Raw genomic sequence first — 13,396 nt, forward strand, 5'->3', positions numbered from 1 at the left:
ACACGCACATACGTACACAAACATAGAAACGCCGCCTCCACCACGCACACACACTGACACATTGAAACGCACATAACACTTAAGTTCTAACGTACCAACACATACACACGCACACACACACATACACAAACACCCTCCCACACACACACATACACAGAGTTACACATTGGCATCCTCTCACAAAAGCACATGCATACACAGATAAACACACACAAACACACATGCAGAGAAACACACAAACACTCACGCAAACACACACAAGCACACACGCAGAGACAACACACAAACACAAGCAAAGACACACACACACACACACACACACACACACACACACACACACACACTCACGCAGAGACACACACGAACACCATGGTAATACAGGGTCAGAAACATTCAGATCGATTTCTTTCTTATCCAATCCGTATCGATGAAAGACAAAGTTGATATCAGCGGCACTGCCTTGAAGGGTTAAGTCCAGGGGTTCTCAACTGGGTTCTGTATGACCCCTGAGGGTCCATACGTACATTTTGGAGAGGCCACGCAACAAAATATTAAATCTATCTATCTATCTATCTATCTATCTATCTATCTATTAAGGACCGAGGTTACCGTGGTCTTTTCCGTAGGTTTTTCTTTCCACGGATAACCTCCCCATTTATTGGGAAATTTTTGTAATTTTTTTTTTGTACATACCTCAAATGTTTTCTCGATGCCTTTTCATCGTTATCCCCATTTTAATATTTTTAAACTTTATTTTCGTCCCCGTCGAAAAGAAAAAACTATACATTGTATTTGTCCCATCTATGTTGAGCCCTGTGTGGCTAATAAAATAAATCTATCTATCTAAACTATTTATCTATCTAATTCCAGGTGGCGCCATCCGGCTGGCTAGAGCATGCATTCACCGACGTCGCTCGACACAATTCTATGTTCACCCCTCATCGAAGAATCCGAGGTTGAACCAATCAACATGGCATTCAGTCTTGTCAATGGAGACGCCGACAGCGGGGTGGGTAATAAACTGGACTTCTACCCCGCTGTTGACGAAGAATATGAAAGCCGTCGAGCTGAGCAGCAAGCCGAGAGCTTGGTTCCGTTGAAGGAGGACCTAGCCGATTGGCTGCAGAGGATTCTGGGTGAGGCATTTTATGATATTAAAGTTGTGTATGTATGTGCGTGGGTCGTTAGAGCGTTGGGCTTCCGTTTCGTCTGCGGAAAGTTATCTCTCTTCCTCCCGAATGCATCAGGGAAGAATGGAGTTAAGGGCACTACGCTTTACCGCCGACTAAACTATAAGGAATTTGAATATACATACGCACATATGCATGTATGTATGTATGTCATTGATCAGTTTTATTTCAAGATTCCTTGCCAATAGAGAAAAAATCGGTTTCCAACGTGGATCCAAGGCTCCTTCATTGGAATTTCAACATCAACAACAGGGTATTTTTGTATGTATGTATGTATGTATGTATGCATACATATGATGGTGATTACCTCATCATGTCAGATGATAGCCGTTTCACAGCCTGATTGTTCTGATTTACTTTCATCCTTGCCCGTACTTGGATATGATTTTTACACACACACACACACACGCGCACACACACACACACACACACACACATATATGTATATATATGCATATATATGTGTGCTTGTGTGGTGTGTGTGTGTGTGTGTGTGTAAATATAATGAACAATAAAAGGATAACACAGGAGAAACAAAATTTGGTAAATAGTACACTAGCTTAACATTTTAAAAGAAAGAGAATGCATGTTAACGTTTCGGGTGTTAATCTGTCATCAGAAGAAAGAAAGAAAGAGAGAAGCAAAAAGGGAATGAGAAAGAGACGTCTGTTTAATCCTTCTTTGTCTTTCAGACCTTACAATAACGACCGAAACCTTTATGGAGGCCCTCGACAATGGTGCTGCCCTCTGCCGGCTGGCACACCTTATCCAATTAAAGGCTGAAGCCGCATACAAAGAAGGGAAGTACACAGAGGTAAGATGACAGATGTATTCACTCAATCGGACGAAATGCTTTGTAGCATTTCTTCTGGCCCCAGGTGGAAGTACTGTTCCAGTGACGTGTTTAACAAGAATCGAGAATGTGGAAGGTCTGTAGATGCAAGTGAAAGAGTGAATCCGTGTCTGGAAGCGGAATTGAACGGGGACTGGCATATGTGTGTGTGTGTGTGTGTGTGTGTGTGTAATCGTTAGGTGGGTGGTGTGAAAAATTGTATTTGAGGAGTTCAAACATTACCAAGGTCAACCTCACCTTTCAGCCCTTTGGGATCAATAAAGTGATATGCCAGTAAAATACTGCAGTCGATAAAATCGACTAATCCCCCTTCCCTCAAAAATTGCTGGCCTTGTTCCAAGATTAGAAACCACTATTATTATTGAGGAAGAGAGCAGTGTATGCATTCAAAGTGACACTGAGGTACAAATATACGAAGCCCAACATACCCATCATGACTACCCGTCTGATAATTGTCACCAAGCACGTGCATCACAACTATATCTGCTCAACATGGCGATCTGATATCAAGATAAACAGCACATGACCTTGCAGGTGGGACCCAGTTACAACTTTTTTCGGGTCGAGTAGCCCATCCCACTCAAAAGGTCTCTGAATAAGGTTTGTTTAAGGATATTTTAATGAAAGACTCATGTTTCCAGAGATGAATTATTCAAACCTCAAAAAATTCCCCTCAACACATGGCTATGATGCTTTCCCACTACGTCTGCCCCTGATCAGAGATGCACATATCGTCAGCCACTAAGGGACATGCTCAACTGGTTAAGGTCAAACAACTGACAAGCAAATCTATGGTATTGTGCAGAATATTTGCTGTAACCCATCTTTTATACCAAAACAAAACATGCATATGATAACACTTCCAATCAGTTAAGATCAGAAGCAATGAGAACCAGTGACTAGTATTGCATCGGACTCGTCTGAAAGGGCTAAAGTCAGGCATTTTCCTCTTTGGCCAAGCCCTCATCAACTTCTTCAAGTTTCACTTGAAAAGGAAGCTGAGGCTGGAGAGGGAAGTGTTGCCTTCTAGCAAGTTTGTTGATAGGTGGGTGAATACTGGAAGAATGGCCAGTGTGAAAGGAATAAAAGGAGAAGCCCCCGTGGCTTTTGTGGGTTTTCCCACGAGGACCTAAAGGTCCCCTGTTGGGTTGATTCATCTTGTTTAATTTTTTATTGTTTTCAAATATTTGTCTGTCTGTCTGTCTGTCTGTCTGTCTGTCTGCCTGTCTGTCTGCCTGTCTGTCTGTCTGTCTGTCTGTCTGTCTGTCTCTCTCTCTCTCTCTCTCTCTCTCTCTCTCTCTCTCTCTCTCTCTCTATCTATTTTTTCTCATTTTTTACGATCCATTTTTAATGGAAAACATACCCCCCACTCAATTTTTTTCCTTCCTTCTCCTCCCCGAAAGAAAAGCTCTACTTTGTGACTTGTCCCCTCTGTGTTCAGCCCTGTGTGGCTAATAAAGAAACATATCTATCTATCTATCTATCTATCTATCTGTCTGTCTGTCTGTCTCTCGGTTTATCCCCCCACCTCACCTTCATTCTCTTATCCCCTATATGACACAAGCTCCCAGAAGTACCTCCCTAATCACTATACTATTCCAGCTGTCCTTCTTCTTTGCAGCCCATACCAAGACTAAAGTTCCGCTACAGAGAAAGCGCCAAATCTGGGACCTGGTTCGCCAGAGACAATGCTGCCACGTTTCTACGTTGGTGCCGTGATTTTGGTATTAACGAGGGCTGCATGTTTGAATCGGAGGATCTCGGTAAGTCCCCCTTTTTGTTGTTGTTGTTGCTGCTGTTACTGTTGTTGCTGAAGTAGTAGTTGTAGTTGGTAGTGGTGGTAGTAGTAGCGGTGGTGGTGCGGTTGTTTGGACCTCTACAGCACTGGCTGAGTAACCCTATAATCAAAAGCGTTCCATCCTTCGTTGATTAAATTCTTCCTTCAAGGAGATGCTCCATCTTGGCTGCATCCACTGACTGAAGCAACTAGAATAAAGCAAAAAAAAAAAAAAAAAAGACATCTTTGTTCAGGTAAATCACCAGATCAACAATCCTGGACGAACAGTACCGTCATTATTAGACGCATCCCTCAATGTTTAGCGACATTTCGTATGTCGTTATGTTCTGAGTTCAAATTCCGCCGAGGTCGACTTTAGCTTTTATTCTTTCGGGATCGATAAAATAGCTGAGCACTAGGGTGAATCTAAGCGATTTAGCCCCATTCCACGAAATTTCTGGCCTTGTGTCAAAATTTGAAACCAATAAATGTATACCTGTATGTGTATGTAAAATAATTATCTAAATTGAAAACTACTGTCTATTTTATTAACGAGATAATAAATTCATAATATTATTTATATCTCTGTTTATATTTTTTTCATACAGTGTGCCACAGACAAGAAAAACCAGTGGTTGTGTGTTTACTGGAACTGGCAAGAATTGGCTACAAGTTTGGGTTGGAATCACCAAGTATTATCAAAATCGAAAAAGAAATTGAGCGAGAAGAGAGCGAATTGGCATCTCAGATAAACGAAGAGGAGATTCGCAATCTCAGTGATCTGGCGAACCTTTCATTACCCATGGAATCTGTGGCTACGCAGGTGAGCAGGACAGCTTCATTGGACACAAATGTCGAAGAGGCAAGTCAGAACGAGGCGAGTCAAATCGATGCCTCCGAGAACGAAGCGAGCAGTCGTAAAGCGACAGCTGATGGGGAGGAAGCAGATGACGAAGGAGAAGGGGAAGCTGATGGGGATGGGGTTGGGGATGCTGAAGGGGACGGGGAATCGGACGAAGTAGACGAAGAAGGTCGAAGGAAAGTTGGTTCTTTGGAGAATACTGAAGAGGAAGCGCAAGAAGCGTCACGTGATAATGACGAAGAGAACGAAGAAAACGAAGAGAACGAAGAAAACGAAGAACAAAAGAACAGTGTGGATGGCAAGGAGGCAGATGAGACGAACGCGGAGGAGGCGGAGGAAGATGAAGTGAAGGAAAACGGCGAGAAGGAAGAAGATGGAGATGAAGGGGAGGAAGGCGAAAATGCGGATGAGATCGAAGGTAAAGGTTCAATGATGCTGAACGGAGAGGACGATTTCACGCAGTCGAACGAAGGTATCGTCTCGCAAGGAGGTGGTGATGATGAGGATGAGCAGGACACGAACGCAAGCCGCGGTAGCGGGAGTACATCGATGGGCGAGGACGGAAGTAACTTGAAATTGAACTCAAACACACTGGAAGACATCGACGAGAACGATGCTGAACCTGACAGCGTTGAAAGTAAAACAGCCAGCAGCCCTTTGAGGAACAACGATATCGGGATACAGTTTCACAAGAAAACTCTCAACACTCCTCAAGCTCGTATCGACAGCCTGAAAGCCAGACAACTCGACAAAAAGGTAATGTTGTTTTCTGTTGTTGCTCTTGTTCTTATTTTGATTTTGCTTTCGCACTAAAAGAGTCTTAAGCTTCTGTCATCAGTGATGAGATACTGGTTCAAATGACGCACTTGGCATAAAAACATTGTGCATGTAACAGTGGCCCAACGAGCAACCCGGTGCATGTATGTAATGCATATCCCCGGAAGGCCTATTCTACGCCGTGTCCCTCGCAAATAATAATAATAGTAAAAAGATTCCCTCCAAAATGTAAACAGTTCAGCGGGTTTAGCTGCAAAAAGGGGTACCATGTTTGAAGCACAGTTGACAGATTAATACGACGAGACAGGAAAGTTGTAGACAGGCAATACAATGGCGAGATCAAAAACCTTACTTGGAAATAGAGAAAGCAATGAACAAAGAGTTCATTGTTAGGCGCAACAGGCCACGTGTGGTAACGGGTTTCGTACGGTAACGGGCCCTATATGGTAACGGGGCCCCGTGTGGTTACGGGCCATGACGAATGAAATATTGCTTTTTAGAACTTGAATGCTGCATCCACTGGCCTAATTCACGAGCAAGCTTGCAGTGCATTCACGAACACATTAAAGAAATAAAGCAAATTTAATCAATCAATCACTAATTTCTAACTATTCCTTCAATCATTATTCACAAGAATCTTTCAGTTCTTCACTCACATGCTCACTCACTTTTCAGTTGTTGTTTTACACACACACACACACATGTACCTATGTACATATATATATTATACATACAAAGATACATACACATTCACACATATATCTATATACATATATATACATACATATATAAATATATGTATATGTGTGCGTGCGTGTGTGCATGTGTGTGTGTGTATATATATATTATGTATATATATATATATATATATATATATATATATATATATATATATATATATATATGCATGCATGCATCTGTTCAAGGGTTCAAGACGGCATTATCGAATCCATTTTTGCATCACAAGGTATAGCATGCACGCGCGCACACGTACACACAACGCCTGCAGCTTTCTACTTTATTTGCCTTTCAGCTTATATATATATATATATATATATATATACATATATATATATATATATGTATATATCACTTAGATATTAGTCGAAGGATCATTCAATACTTAGGCTGAGAGTACCACATTCATTTTATTTTCAGGAGGAAAAATTTGACAGTGACTTCAAAGTTCCAGTGCAATTGATCTCTTCGTCTCGTGAAGGCATCGAAACCGCAACTTCGCAGTCATTGTCAACGCTTCTTTTTTTCTCTTAAACAATATATATATGTATATATATATATATATAATTTAAAATAGGGTAAAATCTTTATAAGAATTTATCAAGTAGTCAGCGTGAAAAAAACCTCATAAGAGAAAAATTATAATTATTCCCTTTAAATATATTTATTTATATTAAGAGCATTACTACACATAAATGCCTCACGCTACGAGGGACTCTTAAAGTCAAAACTACCGTAATAAATACAGTGTACCGAACGCGAAGGAATGCAACTCTAGAAGCGAGCTCCTTAAAAACAGATTCAGCCGCATATCATATGATTTCATAATTAGTGCACAAAATGCACTTTCTAATCGTCAGTGCAGGCATAATCAAGACACATCAAAATGTATTTGTTATTAATGTATTTATCAAATGTATTTATTATAGTAGTTTTGACTTTAAGAGTCCCTCGTAGCGTGAGGCATTTATGTGTAGTAATGCCCTTAATATATATATATATATATATATATATATATATATATATATATATATATACTTCCTGTCCGCTCCTTTTGTACGTTTTGAAGTCCGTAACTTTTTTCATGCTAACATGAGTTAGACGTATATGTTATTGAGGTATTGTTTTACAGCCGGATGCATTCCTGTCGCTAACCCGTTACTTGTTTTTCATGTAAGGGAATCCCTTAATTTAGATATCTTCGAAGGCGCACTGCATGCGGACGATTTGTTGACAGAAATGGCAACAGCGAAACCGCTCATAGCTCGCGACTTCCGTAGAACTCAAATGTAAGCAAATGCCCACACACACGTACACACTAATACATACACACACGTAAACTATATAATTTTATGTATGAGGGTGTGTTGAAAAGTTCTTCTCTTTGGATAAAAGAAAATACAGGAAGATCAGTTAATTCTCCTTTCATTCAACATATTCACCTCTCAAATTCACGGAGTTATTGCAGCGGCTTTTCAATTTTTCTAAGCCCTGTAAAAGAAATCGGATGCTTGGGCCTCCAACAAGGTCTTTCGCGATATCCTTAAAGCCAAAAACTTCTCAACACTCCGTATTGTATGTATATATATATATATATATATATATCCACATACGTATAAAAACGGCGAGCTTCTTTTTAGTTTCCACATAGACCTTTGCATATAAATTGCTGAGAGAGGGTTGATGTTGAATTTGCCTCAGGTGACATCTGGGCCGTCAAGCCGTCAATAGTGTTGCCTGCAATTACAGCATCTGTGGCAAACACACACACACACACACACACACACACACACACACACACACACACACACACACACACACACACACACACACTTATATACGTACAATATACATACATACATGCAAAAATGGCTCTGATGATGTTGAAATACCAATGGAGTCTTGGATCTAGGTTAGAAACCGATTCTTTCTCTATTGGTAAGAAATCTTGAATTAAAACTGAATAATGATATACATGTGGAGGCGCGTGGCTTAGTGGTTAGGGAGTCAGCATCATGATCGCAAGATTGTGGTTTCGATTCCTGGAACGGGCGACGCGTTGTGTTCTTGAGCAAAACACTTCGTTTCACGTTGCTCCAGTCCACTCAGCTGGCAAAAATGAGTGACGCTGCGGTGGACTGGCCTCCCGTCCAGCTGGGGGACACATACACCAGTGGAACCGGGAAACCGGGCCCATAAACCTGGCTAGGCTTTAAAAGGGCGCATTTAGTTTTTTAATGATATACATACAAACATACATACATACACTGTGTGTGTGTGTGTGTGTGTTCCCAAAACGCCACTTGATGTTTTGCTTTGATATTGAAGCACAACGTGTTCCTATACCCTGGATCATTTCTCTTCTAAACATTTTACCTTCCTCACTGAAACGTGAAACTAAATCACTTTTGAAATCCATCTCAGGACTGAAACGCTTTTGATCTTGGAACCGCTGGATCAAGGCTCGCTTGGAGATTAAACAACAGCGACAATAACAACAACAGCATCAACGATGACTATGAATTTCGCATGTACATGTCATAACGAAAGGGATCATGGTAGTAGTGATGGTAATATGAGTGGTGGTAAAAAGGGGTACTAAAAAGAAGAGTACTAAGAATGGAGGAGAGAGAAAGACACATCGTCTGGTAAATTAGGGGTTAGTCAGGGCTTCGTTATGCCTTATCTGTAATTATATCAATTCATTGAAAACATCTGAACGTCTTTTTAAATATTTAAATCTGACGAATGAAAACGTTAAATAAAGTTTCTTAGATAAGTTATTGCTGTCATTGGTGGTGCTGTTGTTGTTGTTGTTGTTGTCAGCAGTGGTGGTGGTGATGGTTGATAGAGGTTATATATAAGTACGTCTCTGTCTATCTGCCTGTTTCTATCTCTTTCTCTCTCTTTCTGTCTGTCTGTATGTCTGTCTGTATGTCTGTCTGTCTGTCTGTCTCTCTTCCTGTCTCTCTCTCCCCCTCTAACCCCCCTCTCTCTCTGTATGTATGTGTATATATATATATATATATATATATATATATATATATATATATATATATATATATATATATATACATGTAAATATATACATATCTATCTATCTATCTATATATATATGTAAATATCTATCTATATATATAAATAAGTATATATATATATATATATATACGTGGAGGCGCAATGGCCCAGTGGTTAGGGCAGCGAACTCGCGGTCGGAGGATCGCGTTGTGAGTGTTTATTGAGCGAAAACACCTAAAAGCTCTACGAGATTCCGGCAGCGGGTGGAGGCTACCCCTGTTGTATTCTTTCACCCCAACTTTCTCTCACTCTGTCTTCCTGTTTCTTGAGAAAGGCTGCGGGGTGGGGGTGGGGGAACAGATACGCCATAGAAACCGGGAAACTGGGCCCATGAGCCTGGCTAGGCTTTAAAAGAGCGCATAAAAAATATACATATACATATTTGTCTCTGTGTATACATGTGTGAGTATGTATATGTGTGTACACACACACACACACACACACACACACACACACACACACACACACACACACACACACACACACACACACACATATATATATATATATATATATATATATATATATATATATATATATATATATATAATAAAGTAAAGTTGTGGAATACCGTACGGGTGGAAATATATATGAAAGAAGGTTTGAAAATGCACTTATTTTAAAGATATTTATTTACTTAACCGGTTTCACTTTTTTAGAAAAAGATTATCAAAAGTCTTTGAGAATAATAGAAAATGTTAAAAAAACAGTTTGAGTATTAAAATGCATATATACATTCTTTGATGATAATAAGAGGAATATATTTAAAGTATAAAGCTTTGTATGAGCTTTGTAGTGTTACATACTGATTATCACACATTCTCTGATAATAAGATGAAAATGTTAAAAACAGTGTAAGTATGAAAATACATATATGGAAAAATACATATACATATTCTTTGATAATAATAGAAAATGTTAGAAACAGTTTAAGTATCAAAATACATATATACATTCTTTGATAATAATAATAAGAATATGTTTGAAACAGTTTACAACGTTGTTATAACAAAAAGGATTTGGTAAAATATGTATATATATACCCAGGAAATATATTTAAGAGTTCGATGCATGTATACATTTGGGAGTATTTATATATGTGTATATATATATATATATATATGTATATATATGTATATATGTATGTATATATGTATATATATGTATATATGTATATATATGTATATATGTATATATATGTATATATGTATATATATGTATATATGTATATATATATGTATATATATATATATATGTATATATATGTATATATGTATATATATATGTATATATATATATATATATATATATATATATATATATATATGTATATATATGTATATATATATATATATATACTTACATACACGTACATACACACAAACACATACACATATACATCTTTTGATATTATACATGCTGTAGGCTTTCGTTGAAGGGCTTACCATTCACATTGTTGTTGTTGCAGTTGCTGTTCCTTGTGATGGTGGTGGTGTTGGATGGTGCATGAAAGTAAGTTGGCTGATGATGATGATGATGATGATGATGGCGAAGGGGGGAAGGTTGAGGAGCTTGCAGGTCTGTGATGACGCCGGTGGCAGCGCTGGTGGTGGTAAGAATGAAGGATGTAAATGGGGGGGTTGACTTTGTGATGGGTGTAGAAGCGTAATAGACGAAGTGAAGGGTGGAGGTAGGTGTTAGGGGGAAGACGTATTGTTGTTTTTTGTTGTTGTAAGGAAGGGAAAATGTAGATATGCGGGTGTATAGTATTTGTGAAATCTGTGTGTGTGTGTGTGTGTAGAGGCTAGTTGATAGAATTGTTAAAAGCGCCCGAATGATTGTTTTGCAGTAATCATTCCGGGTCCCTGCACTTTGAGTTCGAATTCCACCCAGGTTAACTTTGTCTTTCGTCCTCCAGTGGTGCGGGTGTGGGAGATAAAATATAGTAGAAATCCTCTACTAGGGTCCTTTCATTTTGATATCTCACTTTTTCTCTCCGTCTCTTTTGCTCTTGCTGGAAGAAATCGTTTATGGCTCACTTGGAAATGGATAGGGTCCTCCTGGTCAAAAAATGCCTTAGTCACGCCGTATGTACCGACGGTACCCTTACGGTGTACAAATGTATGAATGCATGGTCGTGTCTGGATGACGCAACAGAAACTTATGAGACATTCCAGACTGCATGAGCCAGGCAACTGCCTTTCACTGGCACAAGAGATTCAAGGAGAGTAGAGTGTAGGTGAGAAATGGTAGGAGTGGGAAACCAGACCAATCGGAGGTAGTTAAGAAAATTCGCAATTTTCTGGATGAAGAACCGACGTGTGTCTAAGCATACGCTTTAGTGTTAGTGTGGCAATTGTTCACAGAATTATTCATGAAAATCTGAATACGCGCAAAATTTGTGCAAAGTTTGTTACCAGAGTGCTCAGTAACGAACAGAAGGAAAGGTGCGTTGGCGACAGTAGGAAGACGGTCGAGCTTATTAGCTCCAATCCAAGAGTACTTGAGTTTCTGGTGACAGGCGACGAAATCAGGACCTACTGTAATGATCCAGAGTCCAAGAGACAAAGTGTCCAATGGAAGCATTGTGGTTTCTCCAGACCCAAGAAGGCCAGACAAAGTAAGTCCATCGGTAAACTTGCAGTGATTCCCTTTTTCGACTGCAAGGGCATCATTGATATCCACTGGGGTTCCCTCTGGCCAGATGGTCAACAAAGTGTACTTTGTGGAGGTTTAGATGGAGTTGAGGAAGAGATTTCGTAGCAAAAGGCCAGAGCTTTTCCATTCGGATTGGTGGCACCTGCACCGGAACAATACTCCAGTTCATATTTCCATCCTGGTAACCAACTACTTGACAGAAATGGATAGCAATGCTGTCTCTCACCCTAACTACGGTCCAGACCTTGACCCCTGTGATTTTTGGTTGTTCTCCAAGCCGAAGGAGATCCTCAGGGGCAGTCGTTTTGAAGACATTGAGAAGATGAAGACGAAGGAAGCTGTAACAAGTGTCCTGAACATCTTCACTTTTGGAGGGCCTTCATTAAGTGGCGGGAGCACTACAACAAGGGCACTGAATTCAGTAGACCCTATTTTGTACTTCTTTCAAACTAATAAATATCTATCCCGAAAAAATCCAAAACCCTCTTGCATGCATCTTGTATCTTGCAGCTTCGAGATTCTTATGATATGAGTGTATATTTTTAGAACCATATTGTAGAGTAGATGCGAGAGGCAAGATCCTGCCCGTTTGAACATAAATCAGATAGATATTTGTGCCAGATATGACAAGTTTAAATGCTAAAGGGTTACATACAACTTGATTTCTTTCCTAGAGATATGGTACAGCTAGAGTAATTATCTTATACTACTCTTAAATATCTGGCTAAACTTTTAATTGAAATATGGCAAGTGATGGCATGTTGCTACATTACCAGGCTAATAATTAATTTATAGTTATAGTTGGCTCCCACTGGGACAGTTTAATATATATTTATTGATATTTGACAGAATGGGAGTTGGGGATGTTTTGTAAAGGTAGACAGTTGTCTAGTAACACCGTCTGCAAGTTGCTGCTATCAAATCAGTCAACTCTAACGAAATTCAGATTATTTTATTAATGCTTTGTCATTTATAAATAGACTTGATGAAGTTCAATTACATTTTTTCCTTTCTTCATACAAGTAATGTTATAAATAGGCATTTCTGTTGTAACTTTCGGTATATTACTCTCTTTACTCTTTTACTTGTTTCAAGTCATTTGACTGCGGCCATGCTGGAGTACCGACTTTAGTCGAGCAAATCGACCCCAGGACTTATTCTTTGTAAGCCTAGTACTTATTATATCGGTCTCTTTTGCCGAACCGCTAAGTTACAGGGACGCAAACACACCAGCATCGGTTATCAAGCGATGTTGGGGGAACAAACACAGACACACAAACACACACATATATACATATATATATATATACATATATATATATATACATATATATATATACATATGTGTATATATATATATATATATATATATATACGTATATATACATATATATACATATACATATATACGACGGTCTTCTTTCCGTTTCCGTCTACCAAATCCATTCACAAGGCTTTGGTCG

At 39.2% G+C, this 13,396-nt stretch overlaps 1 protein-coding gene across 17 annotated transcripts in view; it reads left to right on the plus strand.

The window, feature by feature from the left end:
• The window catches only part of LOC106883957 (uncharacterized), an 87,755-nt gene that overhangs the window by 52,828 nt on the left and 21,531 nt on the right, over positions 1-13,396 (plus strand). For 16 of the 17 annotated variants that reach the window (XM_089338980.1, XM_089338969.1, XM_089338974.1 and 13 more), the window contains 4 exons: positions 871-1,136; positions 1,883-2,004; positions 3,665-3,806; positions 4,429-5,438. In XM_089338980.1, coding sequence (XP_089195106.1) covers positions 896-1,136; positions 1,883-2,004; positions 3,665-3,806; positions 4,429-5,438 — 1,515 coding nt within the window. In that variant the 5' untranslated portion in view covers positions 871-895. Of the gene's footprint in view, positions 1-870; positions 1,137-1,882; positions 2,005-3,664; positions 3,807-4,428; positions 5,439-6,617; positions 6,747-13,396 lie in introns of those variants that run through there. The other variant, XM_089338983.1, reaches the window with a different exon arrangement.

Source organism: Octopus bimaculoides, chromosome 21, assembly GCF_046866305.1.
Source record: "Octopus bimaculoides isolate indiv1 chromosome 21, ASM4686630v1, whole genome shotgun sequence".
In the NCBI taxonomy this organism is placed as follows: Eukaryota; Metazoa; Mollusca; class Cephalopoda; order Octopoda; family Octopodidae; genus Octopus; species Octopus bimaculoides.